Source organism: Ambystoma mexicanum, chromosome 14 (genome assembly GCF_040938575.1).
Source record: "Ambystoma mexicanum isolate Mex_15411 chromosome 14, UKY_AmexF1_1, whole genome shotgun sequence".
Lineage (NCBI taxonomy): Eukaryota > Metazoa > Chordata > Amphibia > Caudata > Ambystomatidae > Ambystoma > Ambystoma mexicanum.
The window spans coordinates 92,640,639-92,657,902 of NC_090940.1; the positions used below are offsets into that span (position 1 = coordinate 92,640,639).

The window sequence follows — 17,264 nt, forward strand, 5'->3', positions numbered from 1 at the left end:
CTGGTCATTTGGACTGTTGGTCATAATCCAATATTGAGCTGGACGCTTGTCGGGGATGGCAGTAGTAAATGGTGATCACACAGATGTCTTCTGTTATTGGTGGGGATGCAAAAGGCTCTTGCGTCCACCGATTATGTCACAGTCTCTCACACTTCATTTTAGAGGTAATATTTCTCACTGAAAACCAAACACATATGACCTCTGCCCTCTACAAAGCATGGTCCCATTGGCATGAAGTAGTTTTTCTCTGAGCCGACCGCCACCATCTTAAACCTGCAAAGTGATCTAATCCACATCAAAACGTGAATCTTCAAAACGGTTTTACTATTTTTTTTTAATAGTTTTGACTCTGCAAATGTAGTAACTTAGAGCAATGCCTCTCCTGGCACTCACACGAGAGCAGAACAACACACTCCGAGTTTCCCAAAAATGAAACTATTGTCTCTTGGCTTGTCTTTCACAAACAAAACTTTTTTTCCACTTCCCCACCCCTCCTCATTAGTTTGGAAAGTAAGGGTGGGGTACATCATTATATGGGCAGTGGATACCTTCTGAGCACCTAGCACAGGCGATAAATACTGGAAGCAAATGCAACAGAAAATAAAAATAAAAGAAATACTCCCACACCTCCCACAAAGAGTTCACAGAGATGGAGAAGCATGCCCAATCAGATCGGTCCGTGGTGTTTGCGGCCATCTTGGATGTGTGTTTGTTGAAAATAGGAAGCCAATGGGTGCTAGTCAGCTGACAATCCATTTCTCGGCCAGCCCGTTCCATGCACCTATAAAAAAGGCTGTCCCGAGGGAGTTGGCAGTTGTACGCTTCAGTTGAGACGATCTCTTTCTTTTGCAGAAGGTTTTAAAAAAAGCAACACTGTTTTCCACCAAAACGACTTGAGGCCGATCACAGTTGTAACATGGTGGTGAGCTGGAAACACACTTGCTTTGTTACCCCCAACCCCCCGCCCTTCTCCCTCCCACATCGTTTCCCGGAGTCTCATGCAGATGGAATGGTACGCGCTAGTCCAGGCGTGGCAATATGTCCTCCGTTTCACTATCATGTGACCTGCAAGAGCTCCCACTGTTGGCTTGTTAAATCTGATTGGCACGGGTTGGTCACCACCCTGGTTGATTGGTTGTCGAGGCACAGGCCGCTGAGGAGGTGCTGGAGGAACGGTCCCTTGAGCTTCCATTTCTGTGGGAGAGGAGAGAGGAGGAAAGAATTAGCATCTTGAAATGAGCAGCGGACAGATGGGAGGCGGGTCTTGGGGAGCGCATTGAGTGGGTGGGGGAAACTTAAAAGAAAGCCTGCAACTCACAAAGAGGAGTTAAGTACATTTGTATAGCACTGTGATATGGAATAAACCACAGGCATGTAACAGGAAGATACCATACATACACCAAAAATGGGGTGGGGCGGACAGACGCTGAGCGCCAGACTAATCGCCCTTCAATTATTAATCTTACATATTCACTCAGCTTGTTACATATTAGCAATGAATGGCCACCACTACCATAATTCTTAATGTATTTGTTTATTCATGTATTTCTTGTGTATTTGTATGATGTCAACTGCAATAGCGGACTTCTCTGTTGCACCCCAAGAAGGAAGGGGAGAGGGGAATGCAAGATAAAGGAGGGGCAGTGCAGACCAGTCATTCAAAGGTCTTGCAGCATTATCACTCAGGAAAGGGTGCTTAGCCAATCAGGTGGCTGGAAAGGCAGGCGGAAACTGCCAGTGTCCACCCACATCCCTCCAGCCCCCTTCTCCAGGAGCGGCCATTTTCTTGGGACCTCAAATCCTCTACCCACCTCTTAATCTGCATGATATCCCAAACTCCTCCTCCCCACACTTACCTGCTGGCCCTTGCATGCCATATCCACCTGCCTCGCTCCCTCACTGTCCACGCCAGCCGCCATGGAAACAAGAAAGCAACTGTCCCTTTTCTATTTATTATGGCTGTGGCCATCTTTACTTTTGTTTTGACAGGAGGTTGGGCATGCATAAAACACACACAACATGTCTCTTATAAAAACAAATAATAGAAAAAAACCTTTCAACACTATTTGAACCATGGAGGGAGCCCCGGGTGCAAATACTATCTCGCCTTTCTTTAGGGCATAAAGGGCTGGTAACATCCCCGAGCCCCCGCCGAGGCCGTTACTTTGCTCAAGACTACCTAGGCATAGGTTGGTGGGCCTTTACTGGCCCTGTACGCTCCCAAATGTGGGGTGATTGCTATATTCAGATCAGTGTAATTGTGAGGGAGGCGGCAAGATGGACGGGCGGACTTGTGGGAGGCAACCCAAATGCTAGGGGCCAGTCAACACAAGTAAGAACTTTAAGATGCACAAAATGGAATGAAAAAAAAAACATTCCTTACATAAAATGAGTGAACTAACTCATCAAACTGGGCCACGTTGTCTGCCCCACTTAGACCAAAAAAAGCTGGGCCACACTAGCATTTCGTGTTTTTGGTTTGGGCAGAGCCCTATTGTCCTACAGACCATTCTGAGACTGCCCCTTGTAGGGAGAAGGGTAACAGAGGCAGATGACGCATACAGAGGGTCCTTCTGATGCAACCATTTGATTGAACAAATCAGCTTTCTTCTTTTTTTTTTATTTCAGGTGGTTTCTTTTGGGTTTCTTCAGGAGGCACAGCTACTTTTCTGGCCAGAGAAGGCTTTGACGCTCTTGTGGGGCGTGGGGCTAGCTCTTGATGAACCCCTTGAGGAAGACTGCGGACTTAACGTGTGCTGCACGGATGATGCACAAGGATCTTAATGCAATTCCACGTTCTAGCGGGAGCCAGTGCAAGGCCACATGTGCTGGTGTAACATGGTCCTGCACTTCGACCTTCATGTAGTTCCTGGCCACTTTGTTTTGAAGGATTTGCAAGAAGTGGATGTTTTTGGTGGCCCAGATGCAAGCTGTTGCAACAGTTAATCCTTGCCAGCAGGGGTGTTGCTAGGTCTGGAAAAGATCTGGGGCTATGCTAATGTCGGGACCGTCGAGACTAGGGGCTAGCTTGCCTTTTGGTTGTAGCACCTGAGCTTCTATCCGGGGCTACAACCAATAGACCCGGGGCTATACCCCCTTAGACCCCCCCTTGCAACACCTCTGCTTTCCAGCACCATTCCCCTCGTCACTTCCGCTACGCGAGACATCCCAACGGTAGGATCCAGTCTAGCATGTGCAGCGGATAGTGGCAGTTTTAGATATTTCTTGTACCTGCCTGCTAGAAGCGATCTTGCTGCCTAAATGTATGCATAAATCCTTTGCTTCAGTGACGGGGATAGTGTATGGCATGGGTAATATAGCTCAGTAGCAACACGCTCGTCCTGGAAGCAAGACGACGCAGAGCAACGCAGGTCTGAATCCCGAGTCCGCGCTTAGAAACCTCTTCGGTATTAAGCGCGTTATAAATAACCAATTATTATTATGACTAAACAGTGGGCAGAGTGCAGTGAAGGTTCATTCCTATGAAGATGGTCGCCATTTCGGATACATTCAAACACAGGTGCTTGTAGAGTATCCAATCCCAAAGCTGGCCCTTAGAATGGTTGTGAAACTTTACTGCCGGTTTCAATAGCTTGGATTTTATTGTAGTGATTGTGCTGGAACTTTGTTAGGCTGACTGTGGGAGCAGCCTAAAAAATACCTGCATCTGCTCAGGGTGTACAGAGAGGGAGCGCAGCAGCGCTGGTGCCCCGCCATTTTATGAGACTGCTTGTCGCATCTCACAAGTGGCATTGCTTAGGTCCTTTCTGCTAATGAATATTCATTAATGGAATAGAGCGCAGCAATGCTGCTTGTATCACATGACAATCCGATGGCTTGAGGGTGCAACCTCAGCAGAGGAAGGGCTTTACTAGGCATGATTCAGCTCGGCTACATAAAAGGGGACCGAAGCCTCGCTGATCATTCCTGTGGCTCCACAAGGCGGCTAGTCATGTAATGGAAGCGGCATTGCTAAGGTCCTTTCCTTTAGTAATTTTAATTAGAGGAATAGACCTTAGCAACACCCATTGAAACACGTGACAAGCCACCAGCATTAGTATAGCAGGAGGGAACATGGCCAAATTACCACACGTGTCCTCGTATCCACTTTCCACGCCTCATACCATTCATGTTGGGCTCATAGCACGTGCTGCTAAAGCAACACCCAGGAGCCAAAACTAAAAAAGGAATTCAACAGTAAAGAAGTCTAAATCTATTTTTGTATTCCTACTCAATGCTTCCATTATATATTGTTATTGGATAAGTTATGCAGTGAATACATTAAACACACAAAAATGCACATTTTCAGGCAAAAATGCGTTTTCTTTGGGAATATGATTAATCACAGATTTAAGTTCTGAAAGCCAGAAGTTTTCCATGTCTTGTCATGGTTCTTTGTGTATACATTGGCCAGACGTAAGTTAGCACCACTTATGTGTAACATGCATGTGCACTTGGTGATCTTTGCGGTTTGAGGCCTGTAATCCTTCCTCTTGTTTATAGAGGTCCCAAGATGGGCCAGAGTGGAAACGCTGCGGCACAGCGCCTTCCGGGGGAACGTGCATCTTCTAGGAGCTGTAGCGGTAGGACACAGGCCTTCATGCACTAGCCTTACGTTTTTTGATGTTGATGCGCACAGACCACCCTCACCCGTGACCCCGCCATCCATATTTCTTTCAATCCTTGGCCCCTCTGCTGTGACTGCCAACAGGGAGTGTCACATTTGTGTCAATTGTGATAGAGGCTCAGTGACACATAGCATGGGCGAAGGCGCAGGTAACAATCGCAAGATGACGAAGTAGGGAATGGGTGTGCAAATGAAGGTTGTGCACCGGGAGTGAAGCAAGGAAAGAAACATCTTTTCCTGAAGCCGATTGCACTTGCAGCACAGAAAGAGTTTGCATTGAACACCAAAACTGCTCTAAAACTAAGAGGAAAAAGAAAAACTGAAAAGAAAGAGAAAATAAAAGGGGAGAGAACATGGGGCATTACTAGAGAAAGACAAATTAGAAATTATCATAATGAAGAAAATAAAAGCAAGAAAGAGAAACGAGGGAGTGAAAGAGAAGAGGTGAGAAAAGCAAACAATGCAGGTGAATGAATTCGTGTAAGGAGAATAAGAGAATGAACACAGAAGAATTGAAAGAAAGAGGGAAAGATAAGGGAGGAAATAAAGGAGGAGTAAAAGAAAGGACTAACATAAGAAAAGAGGAGAGAAAGAAAAAATAGGAAATCAATGAAAGAAAAAGAATGAGCGTGAGAAAGTGAGAAGAGAGATGAAATCCAAATGCATCCAATAATTCAGTCATTGAAGGGTCAGGAACTGATGGTGAACAAGGGAAGATTAGGTGAGACATCACATGTCCTTTAGGCCCCCGGCACTGTAAGGGCCCTAAATGCTAACTGTGGCCCCCCCCTAAGATCACACATGCTGCAGTGGGATCATATGTCCTTTGGGTCCTAAGTGTTAAGTGTGGCCCCCCTAAGATCACACATGCTGCAGTGGAATCATATGTCCTTTGGGCCCTAAGTGTTAAGTGTGGCCCCCCTAAGATCACACATGCTGCAGTGGAATCATATGTCCTTTAGGCCCCCGGCACTGTAAGGGCCCTAAGTGTTAACTGTGGCCCCCCTAAGATCACACATGCTGCAGTGGAATCATATGTCCTTTAGGCCCCCGGCACTGTAAGGGCCCTAAGTGTTAACTGTGGCCCCCCTAAGATCACACATGCTGCAGTGGAATCATATGTCCTTTAGGCCCCCGGCACTGTAAGGGCCCTAAGTGTTAAGTGTGGCCCCCCTAAAATCACACATGCTGCAGTGGAATCATATGCCCATTGGGCCCTAAGTGTTAAGTGTGGCCCCCCTAAGATCACACATGCTGCAGTGGAATCATATGTCCTTTAGGCCCCCGGCACTGTAAGGGCCCTAAGTGTTAACTGTGGCCCCCCTAAGATCACACATGCTGCAGTGGAATCATATGTCCTTTAGGCCCCCGGCACTGTAAGGGCCCTAAGTCTTAAGTGTGGTCCCCTTAAGATCACACATGCTGCAGTGGAGCAGTGCTTCCATGGTTTGACTTTGTATCCATCACTCTGCCCTTTCTGTTCGCTTTGACAGCTGCTCTTGGGCAATTCTCCGAGCTTGGATCGAAGCGTCATCGATTCCCCTTCACGGCCAGCCGCCCCGTCGATAGATGCTGATTGGCCATAAAGCCGACATGACTTGAGGAAGAGCTGCCTCCTTGCCTCCTCATCCAGAAGTTCCTGACCTCGGGAAATAGGACATCCGATGGCTCTCGCACCTGCCAAGATCATTAGCGCTCTCAATATTGATCCAAAAGCCCAGGGAGTAGGAGGGGACACTCCTTATTCATTAACGACAAGCAGAGGCAACAGGGCAGAGTAACAGAGGAGGACCATCAAGAATTCACATTGCGTGGATTGACTGCCCAGAACAGTCTCTCTCTCTCTCTCTCTCTCTCTCTCTCTCTCTCTATGGTGCAAGATCAATGTTTCGGTGGGAGGGGATTCAACTTTCTATGCTCAACCCTATGGAAATCACTGACACTTGGATGTCCTTTCTTTCCTTTGAATGGTAATCCAAGTAACATGTGTTTTACTGCAGTGAAGTCTGAGAACATGTGGGGCTCTCTTGAATGCATATCGGAAAATGTTTACCCCTACTTGGTGTATGTATCATAGCAATGTGGTCTATGTATCATGGCCATTTGGTCTATGCATCATGGCCATTTGGCGTATGTATCATGGCCATTTGGCGTATGTATCATGGCCATTTGGTCTATGCATCATGGCCATTTGGTCTATGCATCATGGCCAGTTGGCGTATGTATCATGGCCATTTGGTCTATGCATCATGGCCAGTTGGCGTATGTATCATGGCCATTTGGTCTATGCATCATGGCCATTTGGCGTATGTATCATGGACTATGTAGCATGGCCGTTTGGTCTATGCATCATGGCCGTTTGGTCTATGCATCATGGCCGTTTGGACTATGCAGCATGGCCGTTTGGACTATGCAGCATGGCCGTTTGGACTATGCAGCATGGCCGTTTGGACTATGCAGCATGGCCGTTTGGTCTATGCAGCATGGCCATTTGGTCTATGCAGCATGGCCATTTGGCGTATGTATCATGGCCATTTGGCGTATGTATCATGGCCATTTGGTCTTAGCATCATGGCCATTTGGCGTATGTATCATGGACTATGTAGCATGGCCATTTGGTCTATGCATCATGGCCATTTGGTCTATGCATCATGGCCAGTTGGCGTATGTATCATAGCAATGTGGTCTATGTATCATGGCCATTTGGCGTATGTATCATGGCCATTTGGTCTATGCATCATGGCCATTTGGCGTATGCATCATGGCCATTTGGCGTATGCATCATGGCCATTTGGTCTATGCATCATGGCCATTTGGTCTATGCATCATGGCCAGTTGGCGTATGTATCATGGCCATTTGGTCTATGCATCATGGCCAGTTGGCGTATGTATCATGGCCATTTGGCGTATGCATCATGGCCATTTGGCGTATGCATCATGGCCATTTGGCCTATGCATCATGGGCGTTTGGCCTATGCATCATGGCCGTTTGGCCTATGCATCATGGCCGTTTGGTCTATGCATCATGGCCGTTTGGCCTATGCATCATGGCCGTTTGGCCTATGCATCATGGCCGTTTGGTCTATGCATCATGGCCGTTTGGACTATGCAGCATGGCCATTTGGTCTATGCATCATGGCCATTTGGCGTATGCATCATGGACTATGTAGCATGGCCGTTTGCTCCATGTAGCATGGCCGTTTGCTCCATGTAGCATGGCCGTTTGCTCCATGTAGCATGGCCGTTTGCTCCATGTAGCATGGCCGTTTGCTCCATGTAGCATGGCCGTTTGGTCTATGTATTTGGTCTCTTTTTACCAATTTTTGTCTCATGTTATGTAGAAGGGCAATTTTATGTTGTATTGATATGTCTGTTACTTCAATATAGGCTTTGAATATTGTTGAGTTTTATAACCAGTTTGAAAAAAGTATTATTATTAATAATAATAATAATAATAATACAGTTGCACTGATCCTGTACTTAAGGCATGCCTTGAAAAGTACTGGAAGGCTGAAAACTCACTTTTCCCCCCAAACCATACGGACTAGTCCTAACCCAGCATATTCTACCAGCACTTATCATGTCCTGCCCTTCTCTACTGTTCTCTCCCCTTTCCGTCACACAAGCTAGCGCTATGAGGTAGCTGACAAGTACTCTGAGAGCTATGAAAAAAAGAAATTAATCCAAATAAAAGAAGTGTGAATCTGGAAGCCAAGACACTGTCAGCACAATGGCTTATTCAGTTCAGTCCATTAATTACACTGTGATAACAGCCAGTCAATATTCCCAGTGCCTATATGACAAGGCGACCGCAGAGCGAGAATCACGCAGCGGAAGGTGGCGCGGCTCCGCTTGACCTCACACTTTCCGTGTGGACTATTGCCTCAGGAGTAATGCGCATTTGTGAGCATTGGTATGGCACCCAAACTCTGGACTGACGACTGCATATCACAATACTCACATTGGGTGTTCTTTTAGAGTGCTTCATGCCATATTCCTCCTGGTTCTAGGCTCTGCACCAGATATTAGGACCTAGTTTAATGGCACTCCATGTATCTGCCTCAGAAGGATGAAGGGCCGAGTCAGCATTGACGTGGGAACGGAATTTGTGAAGGGCATGCTGGTGCCATGTCTGAAGCGAGCATGATAACTTGTGAGCTATCCTGACTCTTGTGCCAGCCTATACGGTGGGTAGAATTCTCCTGGACGGGTAGAGGCTTGCTGGAACATGGGCAGATGAAGGTCTATAATCCCCAAGTACAGGATAAGCCATAGGGAGGGCAGGCCAAGGACTGTCTACGGGATGAGGTGGAATGCTGCGGGCAAGGCAACCACCATACTGGGCACGTATGCCATGACCTGTATGGCCCGACCGCTCTGACCTTGCTTGCAAAGATTTGCACTGGAGTACATTTGGAGACACCTGGGCCTTTGTCAGTCCTGGACAACTTTCCTTTTGCATGCAAGACAACCACAAATGTGCTGATGCGAAACATCCAATGAAAAGGCCCACAAGGCCGATTTGCATGTAAATTTTATTGAGTGCACCCAGAAAATACTCTAGAGTATAGCCAGTGAAGAACGTTTTTTTGTTATTGTATTACTGGCTGTTCTTACTCAACTTTGCACATAAAAAGAAGCAGGAAAAGCACCTTTTTACAATAAAAATAAAACAAAACTATACATGTTTATGCATTAAGAAATAAGATCAAAGAAAAAAATCTATAAAAAAGGTATGTAAAAATCAGTTGCACATTCTAAAATTTAACACATCACTTTAAATGTTTGTGTCCGAACAAAGGAACTCAAATTAAAATTCACCCCCATCATTCAAAGGCACGGAACAAGTAGACAACCTTATCCAGTTGGTATGAGATAGCGACTGGGGGGTAAGTATGCTCACTCTGCGCTAATCATCGGAAGGTTGCACTTTGTGGACTCTGGCTGCCCCAGGTATAAGGTATACCCAAACCTTAGTCTGATTTACAAGTGTTGGGTTGGGTACCTGTGTGTGGCCCGAGTCCCTTTAGGAATAGAACAGTGAGGCATGAAGGATGTGTATAAACGGAGTGTGCCCTTGAGTTGATACAAATCTATCTGATCACTGCACCGCCCATAACTGCGCCGTCGAAAATGTTGACGCCAATTACGGCACGGTGCAGTGATCAGATAGATCACTTTGCCCGCGTCCCCCAGCGTACATTCCCCTACACGACTCCCCACCCCACTTACCTTTACGGTGGCAAACTTCTGTGTGCGGCGCCGACTCCCTGCTATCCTTGCAGCGTCAGTTCCTCCCACTCATTGGGTCAGAGTAGACGCCGCTCGGTGCTTTTTAAAAAAAACGTTCTCGTCCCCTGCTTACCACAATGGTAAGCGGAGGACACACCCGCAACCCCCGCTCTGCTTGGGCGCAGTAATGGGAGTCGGTAAAAAGAAATGCACCAAAGTCGCCGTAACTGCTTAGTCACAGTTACGTGGTCGACCTTTTGGTGCATTTCCATTGACCCGTGTGTTCCACTAACACTGGTCTTTTTCAAAACTGGACCATTCTCCTGCTTATATAATGCTGTCACTCGGGAAGGATGCAAGTTCACTGTGTGTGTAAATATGCTGGTGTAGGTTCCCTAAATCCTGACCTATTAGGGATCCTCGTTATACGGCGGGATCCAGACCCGACGGCGCGCCACATTCTAATTAGGTTATCCAGTTGGTATACAGCAGAAATGCCCTTTTCTTTTCATACAATCTCAAACTAACAATATCTCACGAGCAGGCAAAGACAGATTCCCGTCTTAGCCTAACCAGGCCTGCTTGATATAACAACCTGACTACAGCTACAGTGACAACTGCTCCCCCCCCCACTTGATATGCGGACGAAAAAGTTCTCCACATCCAAACCTGCCACAAATCTACCTAGCAGGAGGGATCTGAATGTTATAACATATAGAGAGTGTGGGTATTGGATTGCTCCTGCGGATGTTCCTGTAGCCAATGCATATTGTCTAATAACTTGGGGTTGGTGGGACCTCCTTCAGTCTGGCTCCCAGGATCTGGAACTCGCGCCTTACTGGGGATCAGGAGCACCCTAGACCCTTGTTTCCATGGGTGCTTCGCAGATGAGACTCCCCTCTAGTTTTCTGAATTTGAATATACTTGGGGGTCCTTTTGCAAGGGGTGGAAAATCAAGGCTCAGCAGCAAGGTGTATGCCTGGCTTTTAGGGTCTGGCCCATTTTCTTTCCCTGTCCAGGCAGAGACGGGGCACAAAGCAGAATTAACTCATCGGTCCTACTTTCCTCCACATCTTCAATGTGCACTTTCTTTAACGCCTGCATGAGATTTTCATGCAGGTGCAAAACAATCGAATCCTAAGGGATCACCTTCATTCGCCGCTGATAATAATTCACATAGGAATCCATTGTAAATGCCATCTGCAAATTGCAATTTGTAAACAACATTTGCATTTCTTTGCAAAACAGAGTGTAAATCCAACGAGCAAAGGGTATTTCGCCTGTCACTTTTGCAATCCATTTTGCAGATGTTTAAATTGAATGCAGGGGTCCCAACAGTACATAGATGCTGATGTTGGCGGTTCCCCGCACTGCATGCACACTCAATGAAATGACCCCACTGTGATTTGCCCCATCGGAGGAGACAACATTGGGCATCCCCTTCTGTGGCATGCTGGCTTGACTGGGCCGCATTTTGACTTAGTGCTCCTGTCTGAAGGTCTTGGTGCTTTTAGTAAGGAGTAGGCAACAAAGCCGTCAAAATTGAGATTTGGGTCTTGTTTATTAATTAATTGTTCATGGACTCCTACAATATCTATGTAAGGCCTGTTGATATGTTTCTCCTTACAGTCTGCATCCCTACTTAACTGTAATGACTTACGGCGCAAGAAAAAAAATCTATAAAACAACCAACAAGAAAGTGCCCAAGATCTGCAGGGAATGTGTAAAACCCACAAGAGCCGTGCATAGCTTGTGGCCAGGGTCAGATGGGGCATAACATTGTCTCAGGCACCAGTGAAAAAGTGGCCCACAGTTGGAAATGGCAATGCATTCCTTTTGTGACAGACTGTTTGAGTAGTACCCTGAGGGAAGGTTTTTGATAAAATTTGATGCAAATTGTGTATTTTAAAGAATATTTATTCAGTAACCCTGGTCAAAACGACTAGCCTCATTGTAGAGGTGGAGTCGAGTACCCCCACCCAAAGCACCTCTCCCATGATGCCTATATGTTGGGAGCCAGAATGTGAAACGCGTGCATTGCCAGTAAGAATACCTGTACAGAAGAGAATCCTGGAAGTAAGATTTCCAATGAGGAAGCCGTACATGCATACTCAACAATATGTTGGCCATTTGAATGGAAGAGGGAAAAGCAAGTGAGAAAGCAGATTGGTGATGTCATAAAAAGCAGAGTTGACGCACTCAGAAGTGATGCAGAAGACGAGAGAACAAAGATTCTATAAGCACAAAGTTCAAGGTATTAAAGATGAGCAACATGCCATGCTCAAGATGAAGATGTTCATGCTATAGAAATAATGAAGAAACTATTGATTCATTTAATAAGTGTACAGAAGCAGTAACTCAAGTAGACAAAGTATTCTTTAAGCCTGGCTATGTAGTGAATAGATTGCGGCGATGCAGCAACGTATAGACATAAGAAGTATAAGGACTACGGACGATTTCACAAAGCGCTTTAGGAGAGCTTGATTCCGAAAGCAGGAAGATGTTTTCAGTGTGTCGCAGTTAGAAATCGAAAACTTAACCATGGAGGTGGATCAAAGAAAGTCTTGGTTGGATCAACACCAAGAAGTCGAGATCGTCTTGGGCCTGGATGTGCGTACAAACAATTACAGAACATGTGAAAGAACAAAATTCCTGTCTCTAGTGAGAGGCGAGAACATTGAAGACACCAGAGGTTCATCAAATAGTAGTATTTTAAATGCAGTAAGACTCGAAGTCATGGTCTACAGTTACATGGTCAGGTGAAAATAGACACTATGATGAACTGTACCGAAATCAAGAAGACAGAGTATGCTCATATTCTTCAGCACGGAGAACATTTCCGTTCAAAGCCTTCATCGACTAGTAGGCTGCATGTGTAATGATGGATGCCAGGGCTAATTGGTGGGAAGCTATGGTTGTAGCCATCCCACTGGCACCTGGATGCCAGCCTGTGTGCTGCTTACGCATGTGGAATATTACATAGGCATACTCGGGTGCCAACCCATTATAGAGGGACACGTAACAGAGAGCCCTATAGTTTGTATAACCAATGGGACTTTGTGTATTTGATGACGTTCGTAATGACCTGCACTAGAGGGCTTAGTTGGCCCACCTGATGTTAGACACCCAATCACTTTCCCTGACCAGTATGGAACATATACCTAGATGTTCCTTGTAAGCCTATCACCATTCCAAATATGTTTTTGTAGTTTGCAACGTAGATTGACGTCAATAGTGACAAGGTTGCAGTACATAACCTGCTTTTTTATGTGTTGAATTGAGTGTGAGGATCGAGCGAACATGTTGATGTTCGTTCTAACTCCTTGTTTCCGATGTTCGTTCTAACTCCTTGTTTTAGATAACTAACATTAAAACAGCCATATTTTGCCAACTTCCTGAGTTAGTATGATTATTGATGTTTGAGTAAGATTCTGCATCCCCATCTGTCTCCAGGTATTGCTATCTCTCCTTAAAGGGCTGGGTTGGCTGTCCCAGTTCATCATGGTGAAGTAACTCATCAAACTGTCCCACATGGGCCAGAAAAGTGGCCCACTTTGACCAGAAAAAACTTGTCCACAATAGCATATTGCATTTTTGGTTCGGGCATTGCTCTAAAGGCCAGCCCGAGCCTGGTTATGCCCATGTTTTGGCCTTATTGGGAGCATGACAGAAATCACACTTTGTGGTACGGGGACACTTGTGGACTGCCATTTCAGCCCTTCTTCGATGTAAGCCCCGTCAGTCTGCAGAAACTGCCAGAATGCTGGGGTGCTTTCTGATGCAGCCCTTTCCTTAGACCACAAATAAACAATGGACCTGGGAATTCCCACAACCACCTTCACATTCCAAGGAAAATCCATTACTGGAGTACTGCCACAAAGCGGTCGTCATGAAAGCCTTGGGACTATGGAGGCAGGATTACCACAATGGTATACACTCTGGGCTCTCAGAAAGCACACTAACTGGTGCAGAGCAGCCTGCATGGTTCTGAGCCTAAAAACACATCATTGCACTGGTCCTGAAAGCCGTCAACTGCCTCCACACTGCACAGAGTGTAGACTGCACATTTCTAGACAAAGTCTCCCGGGAGATCTAGAGCACTGGGCAAAGGCACCCCTGATGAGCTAAACTGGTACGATCCAACAAGCAACCCAAGTTCAGCCAAGAGAGATCTATGCTTCTGCGTTACAAAACCCAAAAAGAGTTCAGTGGTCTCCTAATGCTCGCTTTTGGCCACTTAAATGTGTGGAATGCATTCCCAGGGAACTAGAGAATCCAGAAGAACCCTCCAGCATTCAGGAACGCTCTTAAAGGAACCCTCTTCCAGAAACCTTCCTCTGCATAACCAGACAAAACCTGACAGCAAATTGAACAACAAAGAAGCCTCTCTGGCCTCAATGACACAGGGGCCTCCACAACAGCAAAGCAAGTCAACAACACCAAGGACTTCAGCAAGCATGGACCATCTCCAAAGGTGAGGGTCTCTATCAGGCAAGCATCTAGCATTTATGTCTGTAATGCCACCATGGTATCAAGAATGTGACCAGACAATCTAAACATGTTTAGGGTCTCTATGATGGGGGATCTGAAGCATCTACCACTTATCTCTGTAATGCCACCATGCTATCCAGAGCGCAACCAGACAATTACAGTGCAGCGGTTGCCGCACTATAGTTAAGGTGCATGCTGAGTACCATACGCAATCCAAAAAATTATTTGCTCATAACTTTTGAATCGTAGAACGGTTTTGGCTAAGGATTTGCAGAGGCAATTGTACACAGATCCCCTCTCTCCCCGCCATCCCCACCAGACTGGACATTTTGGGAAAGATTTGTTAACAAATAAAGTTATTGATAAAACAAAAAAAGACTTTTGGCCTAGTCCCCATTAATTTTCCCATAGAGAAAAAGTCAAATCTTTGCTCAAGCGCACATCAAAATCCCCGGGATGGAAATGGACCAGGTATGAAACAACTTGGACATGAAGCGTTGACTGGAGATCTTGGGGTGGGGGTATCTGGGGTTATTAGGACCAATTTAAAAAAAATATTTGATGGAGAAAGTGCTTTGCAGCAGAGAGGATTTTCAGAAATGAAAAAGCAGCCATTTTCTCCCAAAATTCTATTTCTAATAACTTTTGACTTGCTGGATGGATTTGAATGACATTTCCAACAGATAAAGCGCCTGATTCATGGAAGTGTTCTATCATGACGCAAACCCATAGGAAAAGGTCCACTATTCAGGCTCAACGTTTGTTAAGACTCCACCCCCAAACTGCACATTTTGGGAACAAAACATAAAACGAAAAAGTTATTAAGAAAACAAAACACCACAGTTTCACAGTTTTCAGCCCATTCATTTTCCCATAGAGAAAAAGTGCAGTTGTTGAACAGCCGTAGCGTGAAAACCGCTGGGCGATTTGGACTAAATAAGAAACAATTTAGGCATAAAGCGTGGACATACATTTCTTGACTGGTTTGGGGTAAATCCATCCAGTAGTTTAAAAATATTCGACAGAGACGGGGAGGGCAGCACTTTAAAAGCTTTATATCGACCTTGGTGCTTTTTACAGCAGAGAGGTTGAGAGAGGCTAATAATGTTTGACTGGCTCAATGGATTATCTAAAGTAAAGGTATGTCAAGGAACCCCAAACTGGAAATTGTGTGAACAAGTCATTAAAAAATGAAAAGGTTATTATGAAAACTCTGTTTTCAGCCTACTCACATTCATTTCCCCAGAAAGAAAAAGTGCAGTTTTCGAAATGTCATAGCATGAAAACCAATGGGCAGATTTGGACCAAATAAGAAACAATCGGGGCACAAAGCATTGACTTCATTTCCTTGACTTATTTGGGGTAAATCCATCCAGAAGTGTTAACAATATTCAAGCAACATGGGGGGGTGCCCCCCTGTTCATGAAAAACATACTGCTTTGCAACAGAGATGCTGAGAGAATTTTCAGAAATGAAAATATCCCCTTTTATTTGCTCAATGCAGGTTATTCCCACGATATTACTGTGAGAAGCCGCAAATGAAAGAACTCAAAATACTGTTTGGCGGAGGAAAAGGGGTGCCATCAAACTTTGGAATTAACTCCCCCACTACCTTATAGATTCTAATAACGTTCCCAACTTCAGAAGGATACTCAAAACTCTTCTGTTTATATAGGCACTCATATGGAAACTCTGATTGTTTTGAACCACAGCACTCAGATGGCCTTGCCAGGCGCTTAAATGCCAATAGCAATCATATCAAGCTAGATGTTGGCAGTGGGAAAGAAGACACCATGTGAGGTTGGGGAGCCTTTTACAGGTAGAAAATGTTTGGTTTGCAAGGGAAGAGCACAGGAATCTCACAGGATTCAGCGGCAACGCAGCAAGACGTGCTCAGAAACTAATGTGCATTACACAAAGCAACGAGGTGTAATGGCGAAGGGTTAGGGAGGGGGAAAACAATTGAGTGGAGTGGGGGGACCTGGAAAAATGAAGGGGGGCACATGTTGATTGCCTCTGCAGATGTGGAATACTTTTTCATTCTGAGCAATCGTTCCCGTTATCCCAGGAATTGGCAAACTTCTACTCTACCACAGAAATTTGTGTTAATGGCAAGGATTACTGTGAAATTATCGCAGGAATAAGGAGTTCGGAAAAAAGGTTTAACATCTGTAGTCCGTACATCTACTGGGCCGGGGGTCAGGGATGTTTGGTAACAAAGTAGTGGTGCGACATGGCCAGTGAGCAATGGCTAGTGGGCCCAAAAGAAAGATAAGTGCAACACGCTGGAAGGGTGTAGAAAGAGGAGACTGACACACAGGTGACATGATTGTTTTATTTTGTTAAAAAATAAAGAAGACACCTATCCCTCCTTAACTCAAATAGGGGTTTCAGGGCCTCAAACAAGGAACTAAGGAATCTGTCAGAATGTCCATGTAAATGAAAAAGAATCCACAGTTATGTCTCAAAATACCTACTTCTATCCCTTACACTACTAAGGAAACTAAAGAGATGGTTTTATCCCCCTGATCTCTTAGCTTTATGATCCACAACACCAGTGGGTATAGCCTCTTCCCCCTGCTCTCTCTTGGTTTCATAGTACACCGACATTGGGGGAATGACTCCCTTCCCCAGGCCCTTCTCAGGCTTTTGTCACACTTCATGGACGTTGGGGGGAATGACCCCCTTACCCATGCCTGTCTCAGGCTTTACATGGCAGTTCAACACACCAGGGGGATTGTCCCCTGGTCTTTCTCAGACACTATTTGCTGTGAGCCTTTCCAGTGCCTCGGGTAAGCAGACCCGGTACTCTTCCCTGTCAGGTACTGCTACAAACAAGATGCACAGTTGAGGAACTCCTCATACACCTGCAGGTCCCCGACCCAGTGTGTTTCCCACTTTTCAACTTCTACTA

General features: G+C 45.6%; 1 protein-coding gene across 2 annotated transcripts in view; it reads right to left on the bottom strand.

The window, feature by feature from the left end:
• Positions 1–314: 314 nt before the first annotated feature.
• GALNT16 (polypeptide N-acetylgalactosaminyltransferase 16) overlaps positions 315–17,264 on the bottom strand; it is a 608,740-nt gene continuing 591,790 nt past the window's right edge. For both annotated transcript variants that reach the window (XM_069638585.1, XM_069638586.1), the window contains exon 15: positions 315–1,194. In XM_069638585.1, coding sequence (XP_069494686.1) covers positions 1,057–1,194 — 138 coding nt within the window. In that variant the 3' untranslated portion in view covers positions 315–1,056. The remainder of the gene's footprint in view (positions 1,195–17,264) is intronic.